A 17,208-nucleotide genomic window follows, 5' to 3' on the forward strand; every position below is an offset into this window, starting at 1 on the left:
TCTATGCCGTGGGATTATCTACAACCTTCGAGCAACACCGGCTTCCGACACGTCGGAAGGGAGGGGCCCAAGCGATATCTCATCGTACAAATCATTCTGCCATTTTTCGCGGGGGGAAGGTGCACACAGTCGCACTTCTCACACACTTACATACAAAATCCAATCAAAGGCCCTACCGCGAACCACGTTCGACGTGTTGCCTCTCTATGGCACTTGTAAATTCATACGTAAGTGTGACAGGGAGGCAACACGTCGAACGTGGTTTGCGGTAAGCCCTCTGTAATGACGACACAAATACATAGAAAATGACACACGTCAAAGACAAATCTTGCAAACCTCGATCTCTTTTTGTGTACGGACGAGTGACTAGTGTCACAACACGCACACTAACACATTTTCGTTGAAGTATGTCATTGTATTCTGAGAGATGAGAAGTCGGATTTGTCGCTCGACCGATCCGCAATTTGTACTGAGCGAGCAAAATCGATAAATCCAACAATGACTTGAGACTAAAATATAATAATTGTATTTAAACGTATGATATGTAAAAAAAAATATTACATGTGTAATGTAACACTTTCTTTTTGTAAATTTGATGTCCCCGACCTCTTTTTATAACAAAAAACCGAGCAAACAGGCATTTTTGTGCAGCAGTGTTCACGCGCGTGTCTGGACTCGGTCTAGTGAAAAATCCAAGTGCAACTAGTTTTATTACCCGCGCTAGATTATATTGACGCGCTAATCTTGTACCTCGGCAGAGGGGAAATAGTACGAATGCCGCCTCCCTTCCGTGTTGCTCGAAGTCTACAACCAAATTAGATCTTGAATCTGTCATAGCACACCCTATATATGTGAACAACAAACCATTTTGTCAGAAGGAGAGTCAAAACGTCTGGTGATCTCTACACTTTTGTGGGTCGGAATAGCAAAGAAGTAACAACAGGTATTGAACAACAGACAACAGTTTATTGATCAGAAGACGGCGATGTCGGTGCGCCGGACGGCGGACAGCCCGTCGTCCCACGTGAGCATGGCCGCGAAGGACAGGTACAGCGCCGCCGCGGACAGCATGTGCCACAAGTCGTGCGAGTCGTAGAAATCCATTATCTGTAACATACATTACTTACATACAATCCGTTCAAGTACTTCCCCTACATTGATATACATTATTAATCTCGTCAGGAACACAACACTACATATCAACCTACAACGTATTGCTGAACGTACCATGCACTCGTGGTTCTTATGCCGGCTCTGCGCGGGCGTGGCGGACCAGTCCGTGGAGCCCGACATGAAGAAGTAGAGCGCCGGCACCCACGCGGCCACCGCGCCTCCCAGGTAGCACCACGCGTACCTACCAACATCACAATTTTATGTTTAAGAACAAAGAATATTAGAAAAACCACGAGTATAATAATAGTAGATATTATAAGAGGAGAAGACCTATTTTGAAGGTTATAAGGGAAGACGAAAGGCAAGCCGAAAAGGAGATGGAGGGATTTTACTCGGGTTGGGTGGAAGAAAAGGAAGGAGCGAGACCTTTTCCAAGCAGCGAGTTTTATGACACTAAAATAAGCTGGGTAATTAGGGTAATTAATTAAGGGACGCTGCCGGTTGGAGTGTTGGAGCACATACCACCGCGGTCGCTCGCCGTGCATGAGCTTCATGGTGAGGTAGAACAGCATATACAGCAACGTATTCGCTAGCAACACGTTCAGCAAATGCGACGCGAAATCCGCTGCCTGCATGAACAATCTGCGCAAAACATAATATGTACTTATACAATCTTCATACAGTTGTTTTTATTTCTATGAACATTAAGCCAAATGGCCAAAACACGAAGCCCTTTCCCAAATATCTTTATTCCCACAAGCGCTGCCTGCAACCACCGTTTTTCTTCCGAGGCCACGAGCTAAACTGCTGTCAGACTCTGAGACTCTCCTTATCTTTAGACATGTAGGGAAGTACAGTCACCAAACGGGATTGTTGAGTCACTTGTCACTGTTCTTAATTTTGCCGTGTAATTCAAATCGGGATCCGATCTTGCACGAGGAAGATTTCGGGCAAACTGGCCAATGACGCTGACGTTGCTACGGTGGTGGTGACTCAACATTCATAGCGCCTAAAATTACAATTTAGGCCAAGACCTAACACATTATGAATTCTTAAAGACCACTTTGGGGCGCCATCGCCATAGCAGCTGACATTTTTAAAATGACATTAAATCCGTAGTCTCTAGCGGTATAGGCACATACCCGTAAATGGCAAACACCCAGTTGACGGCGTTCGCTATGAGCAGCAGCACCAGCCGCGCCGCATATAATGGTCGCGAGCGAGGTTGGAACCCTCGAGCTGCTACGAACAAGCTCTGCTTCTCTATAAGGAAATGAAACGTCATTAAAGTCACCGGTAGTGGTGATTTGCACTATTACCGTTTATTGACTTAACGAATATTGAAGTTACAATTATCTCACTTTGATTTAACATGTCCCCTGTCCGGGTCCAATGTGGAGTCTTAAATAGCTTTTTTCAGGAGTCCGTGCTTCCACTATGGGTTCACAACTTCAAAGTGAAAGCACGCTTAATGGACATCACATTTAAGCACTCGTCAAAGCTTTTGTTCCTTTATCTGACCTAACATCCACCATCTGGCTGGGTGCTAGTTAGACCTTTCACGACGATGCTAGTAAATGGCAATGGATGGTAGAAAAAAAGCGAGAAGACTGAATGTCTCACCGAGGCGGAACTGGCCGACGTAGTAGATGCGCAGCGACAGCAGCAGCACGGAGAACACGTGCAACACCGTAGCTGCGCCCCAGAACAGCGCCCCGCCGCCCAGGACGCCCCAAACCACTGGTAAATACAAAAATTCTAAATGCTACGAGAAAGAAGTACAACCTATGGCTACTTAAAGTCAACTAAAGTGAAGACCGTGCTATGACGCACACGAGGTAAGTCGTTTTAAATGTCCATTGTCTGTTTTGGCCATTATGTTATTCATGTTCAAAGTTGGTCGTAGATCTTTGATATGTCAAGCAAGGCTCAAGGAAGAAAGCTCCAAGAAAATGCCTGCCTATTCGGCCCGAACTGTCGTTAAAACAGTTACCAAGTCTACGCAAGTAAATAATTAGTGTAAATACCAATGGCAATAAGCACGGCGAGCACGCCGAACGTGGCGTGTGCGCGCGCGTTCACGTCGGGGTGGCGCGCTTGGTAGATCTTCACCATGCTCAGCACCGCCAGCACGTACATGAACGCCACGTCTGCAAAACACAAAAAGTCATAAAAAGAGGGTGTCTGTGTCAGTTCAAAGAAGTGTTTCTCCAGTTTTTTCATGTTGTGACCTCCTTAGGATGATATTATTTTTCACGACCATTTTTTTGCAATCTGATGCCCTTGGTGCTTGCCTTGGTAGTTTCAACGTCTGCGACCCACCTATAGGAATTTCGCAATTCCCCAAGGGGTAGTGACCCACAGGTTGAAATGAAAACACGCGGAGTAAATAATCGCCTATACATGATACGCACCGAACTGAAAGTTGAGCCCGTTGGGGCATACGTGGTAACTGGCGGAGAGCAGTGCGACCACCATCATGCCCGCACCCAGCGCCGATAGCAGACCGTAGTGCGCTGGTATTCCGTACTCCTGCGGACACATGTCAAAGTTTACGATTCTCAAACGGACACCCGAACGGTCCAGAGACATCACTCATCAATGTGTTATTTCTGAGAAGCTCTGGCAAGATGTCGAATCGCTCTTTTTAATCTAATGATCAGAAATTGGTGCTCTTTGAAGAAGTCAGTGATTTTGATAACCCAGACGGTGCAAGTGTTATTTTAAACGTTAGGTACGCACCGTCTGGGCACCGAGATCAAGTAAGTTTGAGAGCTTTCCGGCACTCTGGCAGCCCTAACGTGAAAAGGGTTTGTCTTACCTCATGCCGGGGCTTTTTAACACGCCGTTGCCGTCTCGCTCGCACTTGTATCATCAACAGAGCACCCAGCAGCAGGTACCCTAAGTTAGAGAAGACGTGGTTGAAGTCCGCTAGCGCGCCCGCCGGGTGCGCGCACAGGAAGTTGTAGTAGCAGATGTCCAGGGAACCGGACACGTTCATCACCTGAACAAATAATAAAAAATAACCTGAATAACATACAGAAAAAGGCTTGAAAAGATTTTGAAAAATATGTATAAGATATTAGTATATAGATGAGTCGGGTTACAAAATGAATAAAATTTTATATACATAAATGATCGACTGATACCAAATGAAAACGTTTACATTCATTTGGTAATGGATACAAAACTGAACCGTTACTTTGTACTTTTCTCTCTTCTGAAAGAAAGGGATTTGATTCATACTAAGCCTACTGGAATCAACATCGGGAATACCTACAGCTTTAAACTGGACCACAATTAAAACCTAAAAGACAGTGACGGTTTAGGCAGCTATCGAACAGACGCGGTCTTCTGATATCATCCGGGCGTCTGTATAAGCTACAAGGATCTTACCATCTGAAAGGCGGCAACAAACTGGACCACAGGCAGGGCGTAAAAGACAGCCACAGTGTATAGTGTGTGCAGGTAGCGGTCGGAGCGGGCGCGGAGCACGCGCGCCCGGCGCCGAGCTAGCGCCGCCAGGCGGAGTTCTGCCGGCAGACCGAACGGGCGGTCTACTTCTGAGAGTGGTCGGGCGTTTGCTACAGCCTCCTGAAAATAGTAGAACTCGGAATTTTATTTGGTGTAGCTTGTTCAGCGGGGTAGCAAGTAATTTCTTGAATACAGAAAAAAAATTAAATTACTTAAAACCTTACCTGAACATTCGTTTCATTTAGAACCCGTCCGTTACTATCAGTTGTGGCTTGTGGGGAGGTAGATAGTTGAGTAGGACTAGCCGAAGAGATAGGAACTTCTGGGGACACAGGAGTGGTTGCATTGAGAGCATCCGATCGGATGACTTCGGGCGAGCCTTCAGAAGTGGAGTTGACTGGTGGTGTCGAGCGGATAACTTCAGGAGAGGCTGCAGGAGTGGAACTGGCGGGTGGGTTGGTTGCAACAGGCGTGGTAACTGGGGTTTCTGTGGTTGGGGCAGGGGTCGTTGGCGAGGCAGTCGGTGAGTCCGTTGGCTCCTCGTCTGAGTCTGTGTCACTGTTGTCGCTGCTGTCAAAGGTCGCCGCTGAAACCGGATCCAACAATTTTTATTAAGTATACCAATCTGATTAAACTGAAGTTTGAAAATTCCATTCACTTATAGTTCATAATGACTTACTAGAGTCCCTTCGTCGTCGTGTGGGTGATGCGGCTGAGACGCTTGCGTCTGCCTGCGATGGCTGCCCGTCTATCACTGAAAACATGCATCAAATCACAATCACATATTGCATCACATCAGACACGATCTGATCATCACTTCCTAATGACGTAGGAGGTTTAGACGGAAGTATGTCACAGGCCACGTATCTATCAAAAGTAAAGTCAGGTCATTGTAGACGTAGGGAACTTGGGGCTGGTTTCCTATGTCTACGCTTGTTTAGAACTCGGTATCTCACCAAACTCGCCATGGAGCCAGTGCGGTAAATGAGTCTATCTTTTGCTGCTTTTGTAAATATGTGGCTTCCCATCAGAGAAATAAGGTCTTTATATGCTCCATATGCATAAGGAACTTGCCATTACCTGTTTTAGAATATTTTCACGCTTGCATGCAGATTGCACGAAATTCTTATATTGTTACTCGTAACATAACTGTATTCTATGCAAATAAATCCTTTGAATTTTTACCATCAGGAGCTAGCACGGCCAGAGAGCCGATGCGTCGCGACAGCGGCTCCCAGCGACGCGCCAGCACCAGCGCGCCGAACGCTACGTAGAACAGCAGGAATATTGCTATCGTCACACAAGCTGCTAACACGTACTGTCCGCGGGACAACGCTGCCTGAAACAGTCACAACATTTCAAAATCCCCAGCATCAGCCACAACACTTTCAAAAATATGGAATACTTTGTCCACCTAAAGCGCCTGCCGCAATTTTCTTTAAGTTCATATCGGAGGAGATAAAGCTACATCTTACCTTGACAGTAAAGGTTACGGTCTTGTTAGTGGCCACATATTGGCTCTCGTCCCTTTCGCCCCATAAGGCGGTTTCTATCAGCCAGTCGGGATCATCGTTGGTATCGTCGCCTCGGCACGGCCTCTGGTCAGCGCGAACTACGGCCACCACTAGGAACCCGTATGGGTACGAGCTGCGCTGTAAGACAGAACTACAGATCTGATAACCGTAAGAAGAAAAAATGACTTAAAAACAATAAATATACTATCATGTTATGGTCTTCCGAGTAAATTCAAGAGTTACTAAAAAGATACCTATGCTATTTGTAGAGTTCCCTCCACTTCTCCAGGATTCCATCATCAGAACCTTATCTGCTGACAATGTAACCAGCTGTGAATTTGTTCCACCGTCCGTCTTCAGGTAATCAACTAATCAGAGATCAGACGTATAAATAATAGCTGTTGATAATACATAAATACATACATACCGATAGTTGCACAGCTCCTGACTTCTCCACGGTCATCCTAAGACCGATCATCTCCATTGCGTCAATCGACTGCACGATTGGACACTGAAAAAAATTACGAGTTAATCACTTTGGTACAAAAAAGCCGTATTAATGAAATATGGTCACTCACTGAGAGTCAGAATCCAAACTGAAGGTTTGCCAGCGAGCAATGGAGCGCAGCATTCTAGGTGTCACAAGGACGGATCGCATCCGAAACACTATACTGCGCTCTAAAACACGCATAGCTGACGTGGGGCAGAAGCCAGGCTGAAGTGGGACTGGGCGGGTCACGTCTGCCGCATGCATCCGGATAGGTGGGCTAGTATAGCTACCAAGTGGATGCCGCAAAAGAAACGTAACAAAAGCGTAACGTAAAAATTGGATAATCTTTAGGAATGGAATATCGTCCATGAGTGCAGAGAAGAATTATCTTACCCTACCGGTGGAGGGATCCAAGATTTGTGATGAGACTGATGAGACCTGATTTGTGGCACTCGCTGTCCTTGCTGACAAGAGACAAAAGTTATGGCGTTTCAGCACCATCTACCGCAAACTTCTCTTGAAGCCCTGCGGTAGGCCGTGTCGCTCTCGCATATTCAGCCACCCAAAAATGGCGTCCCGATGTTAGGTAAGTACACCATATATCGTCTGCAATAGACGGTGCCAATGAATGTAAGAGAGACTCACCGTATAGTTTTGTACGGAGATGGTGGCGCACACCTCGTCCTCGGCGCTCACTATCAGTCTTGCTCGATCCTGCTTCTCCGGCCACCGGTACAGCGCCACCAGTGGCGCCGTCTGCACAGTACGATCAGTTTTCATTGTACTAAATGTTTTTGAAGGACAATGACTAATGTAAGGGAAGTTTTGGACAAAAGTTTTTTTCCCTTTCTCGGATATTGTTTCGGGGCTCGGTTCATGGTATGATTTAAAAAAATCCCCTTCACTTCGCACAGCATGGCCACGTAATGAATTAAAATATACCCATGGAAGGTGCGGGCATTACCTTGGTAATCACGAAGGAGCTGTCTATATTGTACTGAATGACGAAGTCCCTCGCCGGGTCGGTGCGCAGCGCCACCTCCACGGGCGTGGCGCACGTCGACCCCACGTGTAGGGTGAAGCCACGCAGCGCGTCGTTATCATCTAGGGGATGACATTGAAACTTTTGAAATATTTTTGATGAAAGGTTAGTCGTAGATCAAAAAAAAGTTGTGTTAGAATGATAATTTATATTTATCAGAACGAAAAAGATCCGACTTCGCTAAACAGTTCAAAATGCACATTTTATACACTATCAGCAGTTCCACTAAAATATAAATAACTTCCAAGTTTGTTCTATAAATCCTGATCTAAACGGACTGACAATGGGACGAACTCTAACCTAATTGGTCCAGCAATTATATATAGATCGGGGAACAGACAACACAACGCTTTGAAGTCGGTAAATAAATGGTAAAGAACCCAACCGCAATGCTCCGAGTCTATCTGATCGCCCCCCGCTCCGTCGGGGCACAGGGTCCGCGTGAGTTCATACAGCAGCCGCTGCTCGTGGTAGTACGGCAGCTGCCACGTCGTTGCACCTGCGAAACGAGATAGTTATGGTACTTACCTATAAACAAGGATATGAGACACAAACAGATCTAATCTAAAACCATGACGCGACGTTCAGAGACAGGGTTCTATAAACTTTTATAACCACAATTGGCCTGGCCGTACCCATATTCAATTAAGATATCCCGCAAGCGGGCCAGTCACCCGTGGCTGTCATAAAACTGTATCTGGTCGCGATCCTTTACAATCACTGGGGAATTCCTATGTTTAGGATTAGGTAACTATCCAGAATTCTTATAATAGTACATTACTACAGAGGCCGGGACGAAAGGGGTTGCCGGCCGAAGACATATAGACGGCCGAGCGAAGCGAGGTCGGATAGGTCTGAGCGCGGGCAACCCCATTTCCCGCCGAGGTATGTATAGTGCTTTTCTCAAACATGCAATGAAATAAATAAAATAAAAAATCCACGAAACCCAGTGCCGGATTTAGACATTTGCCGCCCGTAGGCTATGCCGATTTTGCCGCCCCTATCCGCCTCGCTTATAGGTTTTTTTAAAGTACTTTCCTATCAGAGGCGTTTAATTTTATAGTACAACACACCATAGCCATATTAAAATGCATATAAGGTGACGTCACTTTCTCATTCTAGATACAGATTTATATGGGCCGTTTTTGTCACTCAATGACGATACAACCTCTTTATATTTGCCTGATCTGATCGGTGGCCGGTGGGTACCGCTGGGTTTTGGCCATTGAGAATCAAGGTGAGACATTGGCAGTCAGGCTGGATATAGCTAAGGAGTTCGGTCGGGTCTGGCATTGAGTCTGCTCGAAAGACTATGCTATACAAATGGATCGCTAGCTTTTTATCCGGTAGACGCATATGAGCCGTATAGTAGACGGAAGCTGCTCCGATAGCGTGGACATTACCGCTGGCGTTCTACTAGGTTCTGTGCTATCATTCAATGATATGGTCAGATGGGTAACAATAAAATGTAGTTAGTTAAACGTAAACGCGAGCGTAGCGAGCGCGAAATTTTTTCGAGAATATATTTGTACCAGTGATCTGTCATCTTGCCAACCTCTGTTTTGCAAAAGGAGTTTTCCCCAAAATACTCAAGCAAGCGGTGGTTACACCAGTGCATAAGAGTGGCGATAAAGATGATGTCAACAATTACAGGCCTATATCAGTACTGCCAGCAATATCCAAAATAATTGAAAAACTAATAAATACTCGACTTATAAATTATCTTGAAAAATATGAAATTTTATCACCACAACAATTTGGCTTTAGAAAAGGAAAATCTACGGAAGATGCAGCACTAGCATTAACAACTTTGATTACCCAAAAAGTTGATATAGGAAAAAAATGTTTGACAATATTCTTAGATCTTCGAAAGGCATTCGACACTGTTTCTCTCGCTACTCTTGTGCACAAGCTTGAACGTGTAGGAATTAGAGGTAAGGCCTTGGAACTTTTTAAAGATTACTTATATGGTCGAAGCCAGGTAGTAAAAATTGGAAATTATGTGAGTGAGGCTTTACCGGTTACATATGGCGTTCCTCAAGGAAGTGTCCTAGGCCCAACATTATTTCTAATTTACATCAACGAACTGACTAGTCTTACTATTCAGGATGGCCGGGTCTTTTCCTATGCAGATGATACGGCAATGGTCATTTGCGGTGATACTTGGGATGATTGTTATAAAAAAGCTGAAGCAAGCCTTGCAATTATATCAACTTGGCTAAGATCAAATCTACTATCACTAAACACCTCTAAAACTAACTTTATTTGTTTTTCTAAATATAAAATACTACAGCCGCCACACAAGCAACAAATAAAAATTCACAATTGTGACCTGACCGACCCCCTGAACTGTAACTGCACACAACAAATAGAAAAGGTTACGTCAACTAAATATCTTGGTGTAGTTATTGACCAGCGACTCTCGTGGCACGGACACATTGAGTACATTACTAACAGGATACGGAAGATTGTATGGATTTTTAAAATCCTAAAACAAATTGCTCCCACCAATTTGCTAATCAAATTATATATTACCCTTGGACAATCCATTATGTCTTACTGTATACCAGTCTGGGGCGGTGGCAATAAAAGCAAATTCATCGAGGTTGAAAGAGGACAAAGATGCCTAATTAAAGTTATGCTCTCTAAACCTCAACGCTTTTCCACTAAAGAGCTATATAGGACCACAGGTCTACTCTCTATGAGAAAGCTATATATTTTAAGAACAATATTAAAAATTCACCCTACCGTTAAATACAATCAGGGCGTAAATTCCAGAAGAAGGACATTAAGAGTAAAACCAGTACCATTATGTAAGTCTGCATTCGCAAAAAGGCAATATGAATCACAATCTGCCAGACTTTACAATGCTATAAATAATTATGTATCTATCTATAACCTGACATCAAACAAATGTAAAATTACAGTTACAGAAAAACTGAAATCCTTAACCTATGAAGAAATAGAATCCCTTATTTCTTTTGCAGTATAGATGTATTAATAGTAGAATCATACTCACACACACACACACACACACACACACACACACACACACGCACACACACACACACGCACACACTTAATAATAATAAAAATGTATATTTTAGCTTAAGTTAGTGTAAGGTAGTTTTTAGATTAGATTACACTAAACTAAATCAAATTTTAAATGTATAACGAATAAATTGTTAGAACAAAAATGTTAGCTGGGAAGAGCGGGGTCTCCTGTCACAGGTATAATTATACTTACTAGGAGACTCCATTAACTGTATTGTTAAAACGAAACCTTTACCTAAATATATAATTTTTCATTTTTCATTTTCATATATTAGTAGGTAGGTACATTTTTAGGGTTCCGTACTTCAAAAGGAAAGAATCGGAACCTATAATACCACGAAGATACAAGAATCGTCGACCATCCCAAATTTACAATGTAGACAGATGGGTCACAAAATAATGTAGGTACTTAAATGAAAGCGCGAAATTTTTTCGAGAAAATGGTAGGTACATGTTTAGGGTTTCGTACTTCAAAAAGGTCTTGACATGACAGACAAATTATGCTTGTTATTTAAATTTTACAAATAAATTCTGGTCCACCCTATCTGAACAGCACATAAAATATTTTTTTGACCCAAATTTGCCGCCCCCTAAAATCTGCCGCCCTAGGCTTCAGCCTACTCAGCCTAGTGGTAAATCCGGCACTGACGAAACCCAAGTTTTATTTATAGAAAAAACTAAAAGTAAACTACACCCAAAATATAACCAACACGTACCTATATCATTATCACGCGTATGTTTTACACGAGTCGTGTATTTTTACTACCCGTATATTTTGATTTTTTCGCCTTGTATTCGTCTGACTGTCGTTTTCGTCACATAAGTTTACATAGTCTTTCATATTGGTATCATGTTTCACATACATCGTTGCTTTATGCATGGAGTAAATAAGTATAATTTCCACAGTGTTGACGAATTTGTAGTTACATTCATTTAAAATATGCCACAAAACTGTTTCTAATAAACTGTAAGCCATTTTTCTTAGTTTCTCAAATAATAAAATTGCCATAAGCAACCATATACATACTTCGTCTTTGACTTGGCGGCAGAGGCAGCAAATTATTTAAAATCAATTCTGCTTACGTTGCCAATTCCAACACCTACGATTACAATTAATATTAATTTCATTATTTCGTCGGAACTCATATTAAAGTCAAAAAATCAACAACGCACCATAAATTCAATAAAACAGAATGAATATTTTTCAACTTTACCTCCATAACAATTTAAAAAATATAACTACGCGTGTTTGAGTAGACCGTTTTACCGCTAACGTTTAGATAAAATATTTTAAATGTTTTTATTTGTGTAGTTAAATTTATAATTTAAAATTATAAAATTATAGAATGTATTATTTATTAAGTTTATGTTGATTTTATACAAATAAAACTGCAAATTATAGCAAACATTGATTTTTGTTTTTTTTTTAAAGGCGTAGTGGCAGAGTGTCGTTACGAACCATAAAGCAAATACTGCCTCTAGTTTTTTTTTAATGGATGCATGCCACGATGCTGTGTCACAAATATCTGTGAAATGAAAATTAAAAAAGAGGACTTTGCCGGCCTAGGCCTGCAAGATGTGTATGAAATTCCATTAACGACCTTTTGTCCTAGCCGCACCTGAAACGTCATACTTCGCAGCCTATTATAAGGAACATAACATCAATATTTCATTGCATGTTTGAGAAAAAACAATTCCCTAACACCTCCGGCATGACGAATGATCATGATGGGCAGGTAGGCGGTGTAGTAACGTCTAACCTGTCGACAGTCCGCATGACGTGTCGGGTTTTTCAAGTCAAGAATAAATTTTTTAGTCGACGTCAACATTATTTTACAAAGTAGTTAACATAATTCATAGTTTATTAACAAGCTTTTATTAGGTCGACCTGTATGTAACTAACTATGTAATGGAATCTAAGGTAACTAATTTAACCATCTTCCAAGGATCGTAGCGTCATGAAAATTGGCAGCTGTATGTAAGTAGTTCTGATGACAATACAATAATATGGTACTGTCGAACTGATCTGATGATGAAGACAAGAGGTGGCCATGAACTCTCGACCTGTATGTAACTAACTATATAATGGAAGATATTAGGGGTCATCCATTAATTACGTCACACGACTTTCTAGGTTTTTTGACCCCTTCCCCCCTCCTTGTCACACTTGGTCACATTTGGCAAACCCCTCCCCCCTAGTGTGACGTCACATTTTTTCTACGAAATCGCCAAATCGAATTAAGTAAGTACCTAAGTATTGTTAATATTTTATCAAAATATTTTTGACGATATAAATATTAGTCATTTTATTACCCAAAACTGCTTAGGAAAGAAAATTAAACGAATAAAAACGATTATCGTTTTAAAAACTTGTTATTTAAATGTATAGCGAATAAAATAATTTAAATACATTTTCGGTTACTGATGAAGTTAAAGTGACGTCACAAAGTTTGTGTCTCCCCCCTCCCCCATGTCACAATATGTCACATTTTCTTGACCCCCTCCCTCCCCCTAAACGTGTGATGTAATTAATGGATGACCCCTTAGTTGTCTGTCGTAAGAAAAGTACAGTCAGCGATAAAAGCTTGTACCAAAAATGAAATTTTTGCCAAAAACTTATTTTATATATAAACTAACAATATCATAAATGCGTGTTTATTCGAGCATAGGTTTTATACATGACCTAAAGTTTAGACCATGATGAAGGGTCGGGGCCGGGAGTCATCTGGATGGAGGCGGTGAGGGATGTGACTGTTGCCGATTGGTACCACCATTTACTAGTGGAAGTAGGGGAGCTTTCGATGATCATTATATTTACAGTTACCGAAAATATTATTGTATAGTTACCGGAGCGCTGCCGCGCGGTGAGCAGCACGGGACGAGCCACATCGCCAGCCGACACGTGGGCTGTTATTCGCGCCGGCCATACCATTTGCTGCTCTGTCTGTCAACCATATAAAAATCAGAAGTTTGTTGGGTGGGACGGTAATAGGATAATATGTTGTGTTTAATATTACTAGGAATTGAAACAATTCTCGGATCTGCTATTATCTTAAACCAAACAGTTATTTTGGTGTTTCGGGTTAATTTAAGTAGGTATATGATTCGTTCAGCACGTTACGAACTTATAGCTGTATGTTACTGAAGTAATGGAATGGCTGAGTACTTTATAGTAAGTACCTGTACCTATTTAATTTAAAATGTTCATGTTGGCACAAAAGATAAGCAGAGGATGGTCGCGATAGTAGAAATCGCAATACAATTGTGTTCGTCAGTCTGGCCAGATATACTCGTACTACCACAAAAATAAAAATAAAACTCTTTTTAATTTTCTGTCGGTATTACCCAAAGAAGATTTAAGTATTCTTAGTGGCGGACATTTTTGCATTCACTATGCCTGGCAGCATATCCTACTTGATGTTAGATAGTAGCTCTCACCGGGACAAACTCGACGACATACTCGACGGAGCGGTTGACCACCAGCGTCTGCGTCTGCTCGTACTGCAACCTGCAACACAACACTTATATCTTGAGACACTCACACGAGTCGTTTACCGACAGTATGCCAAGTATGAGGTTGCCAGCCAACCGACATTTGCATGCCACGAATGTCTCCAAGATAATGTAATGAGGTTGGCCGGTCGAAGTATTTTACTAATGACGCCAGCATAGCTTTTACCTGTCAATGGAGTTTATGGCCTTGGTGGCTAGGGTGGCCCTTTAAGCCAAATCTTATAGAACAAAACTAGGGACAGGTAAAAGCTATGCTGGCGACATCTACAGGTACAAACATTTGATGGTTGCCAATCCCAAGAAGCACATCTCACCTTCCTCTCTTGTTGTTGCTCTTTGCAACATTCTTTAGCCTTTCCTCTTGCAAAGAAACAATTGGTTATCATACGGTGCCAGTAGGTACTTATGATTCGTTTGCGGCAACGGTTTGACCCCGTACAACTTAATTACCCTAAATTCTGTTAATGCCTTGATTTTAGGTAACATTCTTGTAGTTTCACAAATAAATGTGATTCAGTGTAAATGAAAAATTGCCTCATAAACAAATGTACGCGGCTTATGCTGGTTCATCGTAATCTGATAGCGACGCCGCAATGTCTTATCAAAGCAGGACGACTCCAAAAATACTTATATTTTATTAATAATATTCAAATAAGCATCGTTGGCACATGTATTGTGAAATCCTTATCGAAGTTTTCCTCCTTTTAGACTCTTCTATTAAGCATATGCATACCTACACTAACAGAAGGGTATAGGCTCAAAGCACTGAAGACTCAAAAAAGACGTTAATAGTCAATACTTACCTAATGACTTCAACAATAATTTGATCTTGAGCACGCGCACACACACACAACAACAAACACACTAACACAAACATTTTCTAACACTAACAATACTGTTTATTCATAAGCCCTAAACAGACAAGTCCTACTCTTAATAAACCCCTACATCGGTAACAATTACAAGCGATCGTGGGTCATCAGAAATACTGGTCAACAACACGCCGCGCCGGCTTTATGAAAATGACAATCGACGATCACCAAGTCATCATTATAATTAGCTGTCGTGTAATTATAATATGTAATAAATACGCGAAATGTGTAGTAAGCGATAAGCGTGCGGTGTGCCGGTGGAATGGGTTATCGGCGATGTTAGGTTATCAGGGCTGATAAGAGCATTGATTCATTTGGGCGCGGCGTCGACATGGATGGTCATTCTGTCCGAGGTTGTCTAAGCACTTACAAGTTACAACATAAACAAAACACACACACTTATTTGCATTGGAGTTTTTGACAGGCGAGGGGATTATTTAACTAGAGTCTTGCGGAAAGAGAAGAGTCGTGGCATGGGGCCCAATACATTCCACAACTCTTCTCTTTCCGAACAGATTCTAATAGGAGATGAGCGGAGACGAGAGGAGACGTGCGGGAATCAACAACCAATAGCATTGGTTCTCTTCTTCGCTGGATTGCAACCAATGCTAATTGTTGATTCCTGCTCATCTCCGCTTCAAAAGCTTACACTCCTAGCTCTGAATTGCGGAGCCGTCGAGTCAATAAAAATTAGGGATAAACGTAAAGAGTTTTCGTCAGATTTCGGAAACATATGTGACTTATTCAACCTTTCAGGTCAGACACATCTGCCAGACAAATCTGACGGACACCTATAATTATTTACAGATAATTGACCCTGCCTGCATTGATATCTGCTTGCAGTCGGGGTCGACTGTATCTGCACTGCAGCTGTCTGTATGTTGAATGTTAAATGTTAACAAAAACAATGATGTTATATTATGATTATGACGACTCTTTCATAAGAAGTGTGAGATAATTAAATAAAAATAATGCCACATTTCTACTTTCCTTTATTTTAATGCTCGTATAATTAAGAATTGTATACCGTCAAATATTTTTGGAGCTCATATCAACCATTCTGTTAGCTTGACAATATATCACGACTTTCATGCTTTTCCAGTGTTTCTATTATCAAAAGAATATAATCAACTATTATTTTCAATAGAGTAATACAATTTGTGATAAGTAGATATTTATTTTCTTTTCAATTATTAGGTAAATGTCATTTACGGTTCGTGTCTCTATTCACCCCATTTGACGGTACCTAATAGAGCGTAATGTAAGTACTAGCTTATATTCGATCATTAGTGCTTATATAAATATTAACTTCATCAAAAAACTTTAGACGAAAGTTTAAACTACTGGCAGAATTTTTTTTTGTATTTTAATTTATATCAGGACCTTGGCGGAAGCTTACCTTTAGTATTGCCTGATACACTTATAAGAAGATAATCTTAATTGTCTACATGTAATACAATACTAGCACGAATTATGTGTGTACAATGAAATGAAGATATTACTTACATCTAATCTAGAGTTAATAGCAGTGCCGGATTTACCACTAGGCTGAGTAGGCTGAAGCCTAGGGCGGCAGATTTTAGGGGGCGGCAAATTTGGGTCAAAAAAATATTTTATGTGCTGTTCAGATAGGGTAGACCAGAATTTATTTGTAAAATTTAAATAACAAGCATAATTTGTCTGTCATGTCAAGACCTTTTTGAAGTACGAAACCCTAAAAATGTACCTACCTACTAATATATTCTCGAAAAAATTTCGCGCTCGCTACGCTCGCGTTTACGTTTAACTAACTACATTTTATTGTTACCCATCTGACCATATCATTGAATGATAGCACAGAACCTAGTAGAACGCCAGCGGTAATGTCCACGCTATCGGAGCAGCTTCCGTCTACTATACGGCTCATATGCGTCTACCGGATAAAAAGCTAGCGATCCATTTGTATAGCATAGTCTTTCGAGCAGACTCAATGCCAGACCCGACCGAACTCCTTAGCTATATCCAGCCTGACTGCCAATGTCTCACCTTGATTCTCAATGGCCAAAACCCAGCGGTACCCACCGGTCACCGATCAGATCAGGCAAATATAAAGAGGTTGTATCGTCATTGAGTGACAAAAACGGCCCATATAAATCT

General features: G+C 41.7%; 1 protein-coding gene across 2 annotated transcripts; it reads right to left on the reverse strand.

Annotated features, from left to right (window-relative positions):
- Positions 1 to 957: 957 nt before the first annotated feature.
- On the reverse strand, positions 958 to 15,332 carry LOC134669346 (SID1 transmembrane family member 1-like). Of its 2 annotated transcripts, none has more exons than XM_063526963.1 (20): positions 15,004 to 15,332; positions 14,126 to 14,195; positions 13,535 to 13,631; positions 8,019 to 8,132; positions 7,556 to 7,695; positions 7,237 to 7,347; positions 6,529 to 6,612; positions 6,063 to 6,239; positions 5,773 to 5,926; positions 5,267 to 5,341; positions 4,818 to 5,173; positions 4,510 to 4,704; positions 3,935 to 4,117; positions 3,528 to 3,645; positions 3,141 to 3,263; positions 2,737 to 2,853; positions 2,256 to 2,376; positions 1,636 to 1,755; positions 1,228 to 1,354; positions 958 to 1,107 (listed from the first exon to the last, which is right to left on the reverse strand). In XM_063526963.1, the coding sequence occupies exons 1-20, from the start codon at positions 15,075 to 15,077 to the stop codon at positions 973 to 975; spliced, it is 2,691 nt and encodes an 896-aa protein (XP_063383033.1). In that variant the 5' UTR covers positions 15,078 to 15,332; the 3' UTR covers positions 958 to 972. The 2 variants fall into 2 exon arrangements, with proteins under 2 accessions (XP_063383033.1, XP_063382962.1); XM_063526892.1 differs by having other exon boundaries at positions 4,510 to 4,707; positions 4,812 to 5,173; positions 15,004 to 15,331.
- Positions 15,333 to 17,208: the final 1,876 nt, after the last annotated feature.

This window comes from Cydia fagiglandana, chromosome 1, assembly GCF_963556715.1.
Source record: "Cydia fagiglandana chromosome 1, ilCydFagi1.1, whole genome shotgun sequence".
NCBI lineage: Eukaryota > Metazoa > Arthropoda > Insecta > Lepidoptera > Tortricidae > Cydia > Cydia fagiglandana.

Excerpts from the sequence above, each read along its gene's own strand:
- LOC134669346 (XM_063526892.1), bottom strand. The coding sequence starts at position 15,077 with ATGTTTGTGTTAGTGTGTTTGTTGTTGTGTGTGTGTGCGCGTGCTCAA. Across the intron at positions 4,118-4,509 it reads TTGTTGCCGCCTTTCAGATG|GTGATGAACGTGTCCGGTTC; the intron begins GTAAGATCCTTG and ends TTATTTGTTCAG. Across the intron at positions 1,756-2,255 it reads TGGGTGTTTGCCATTTACGG|ATTGTTCATGCAGGCAGCGG; the intron begins GTATGTGCCTAT and ends TGTTTTGCGCAG.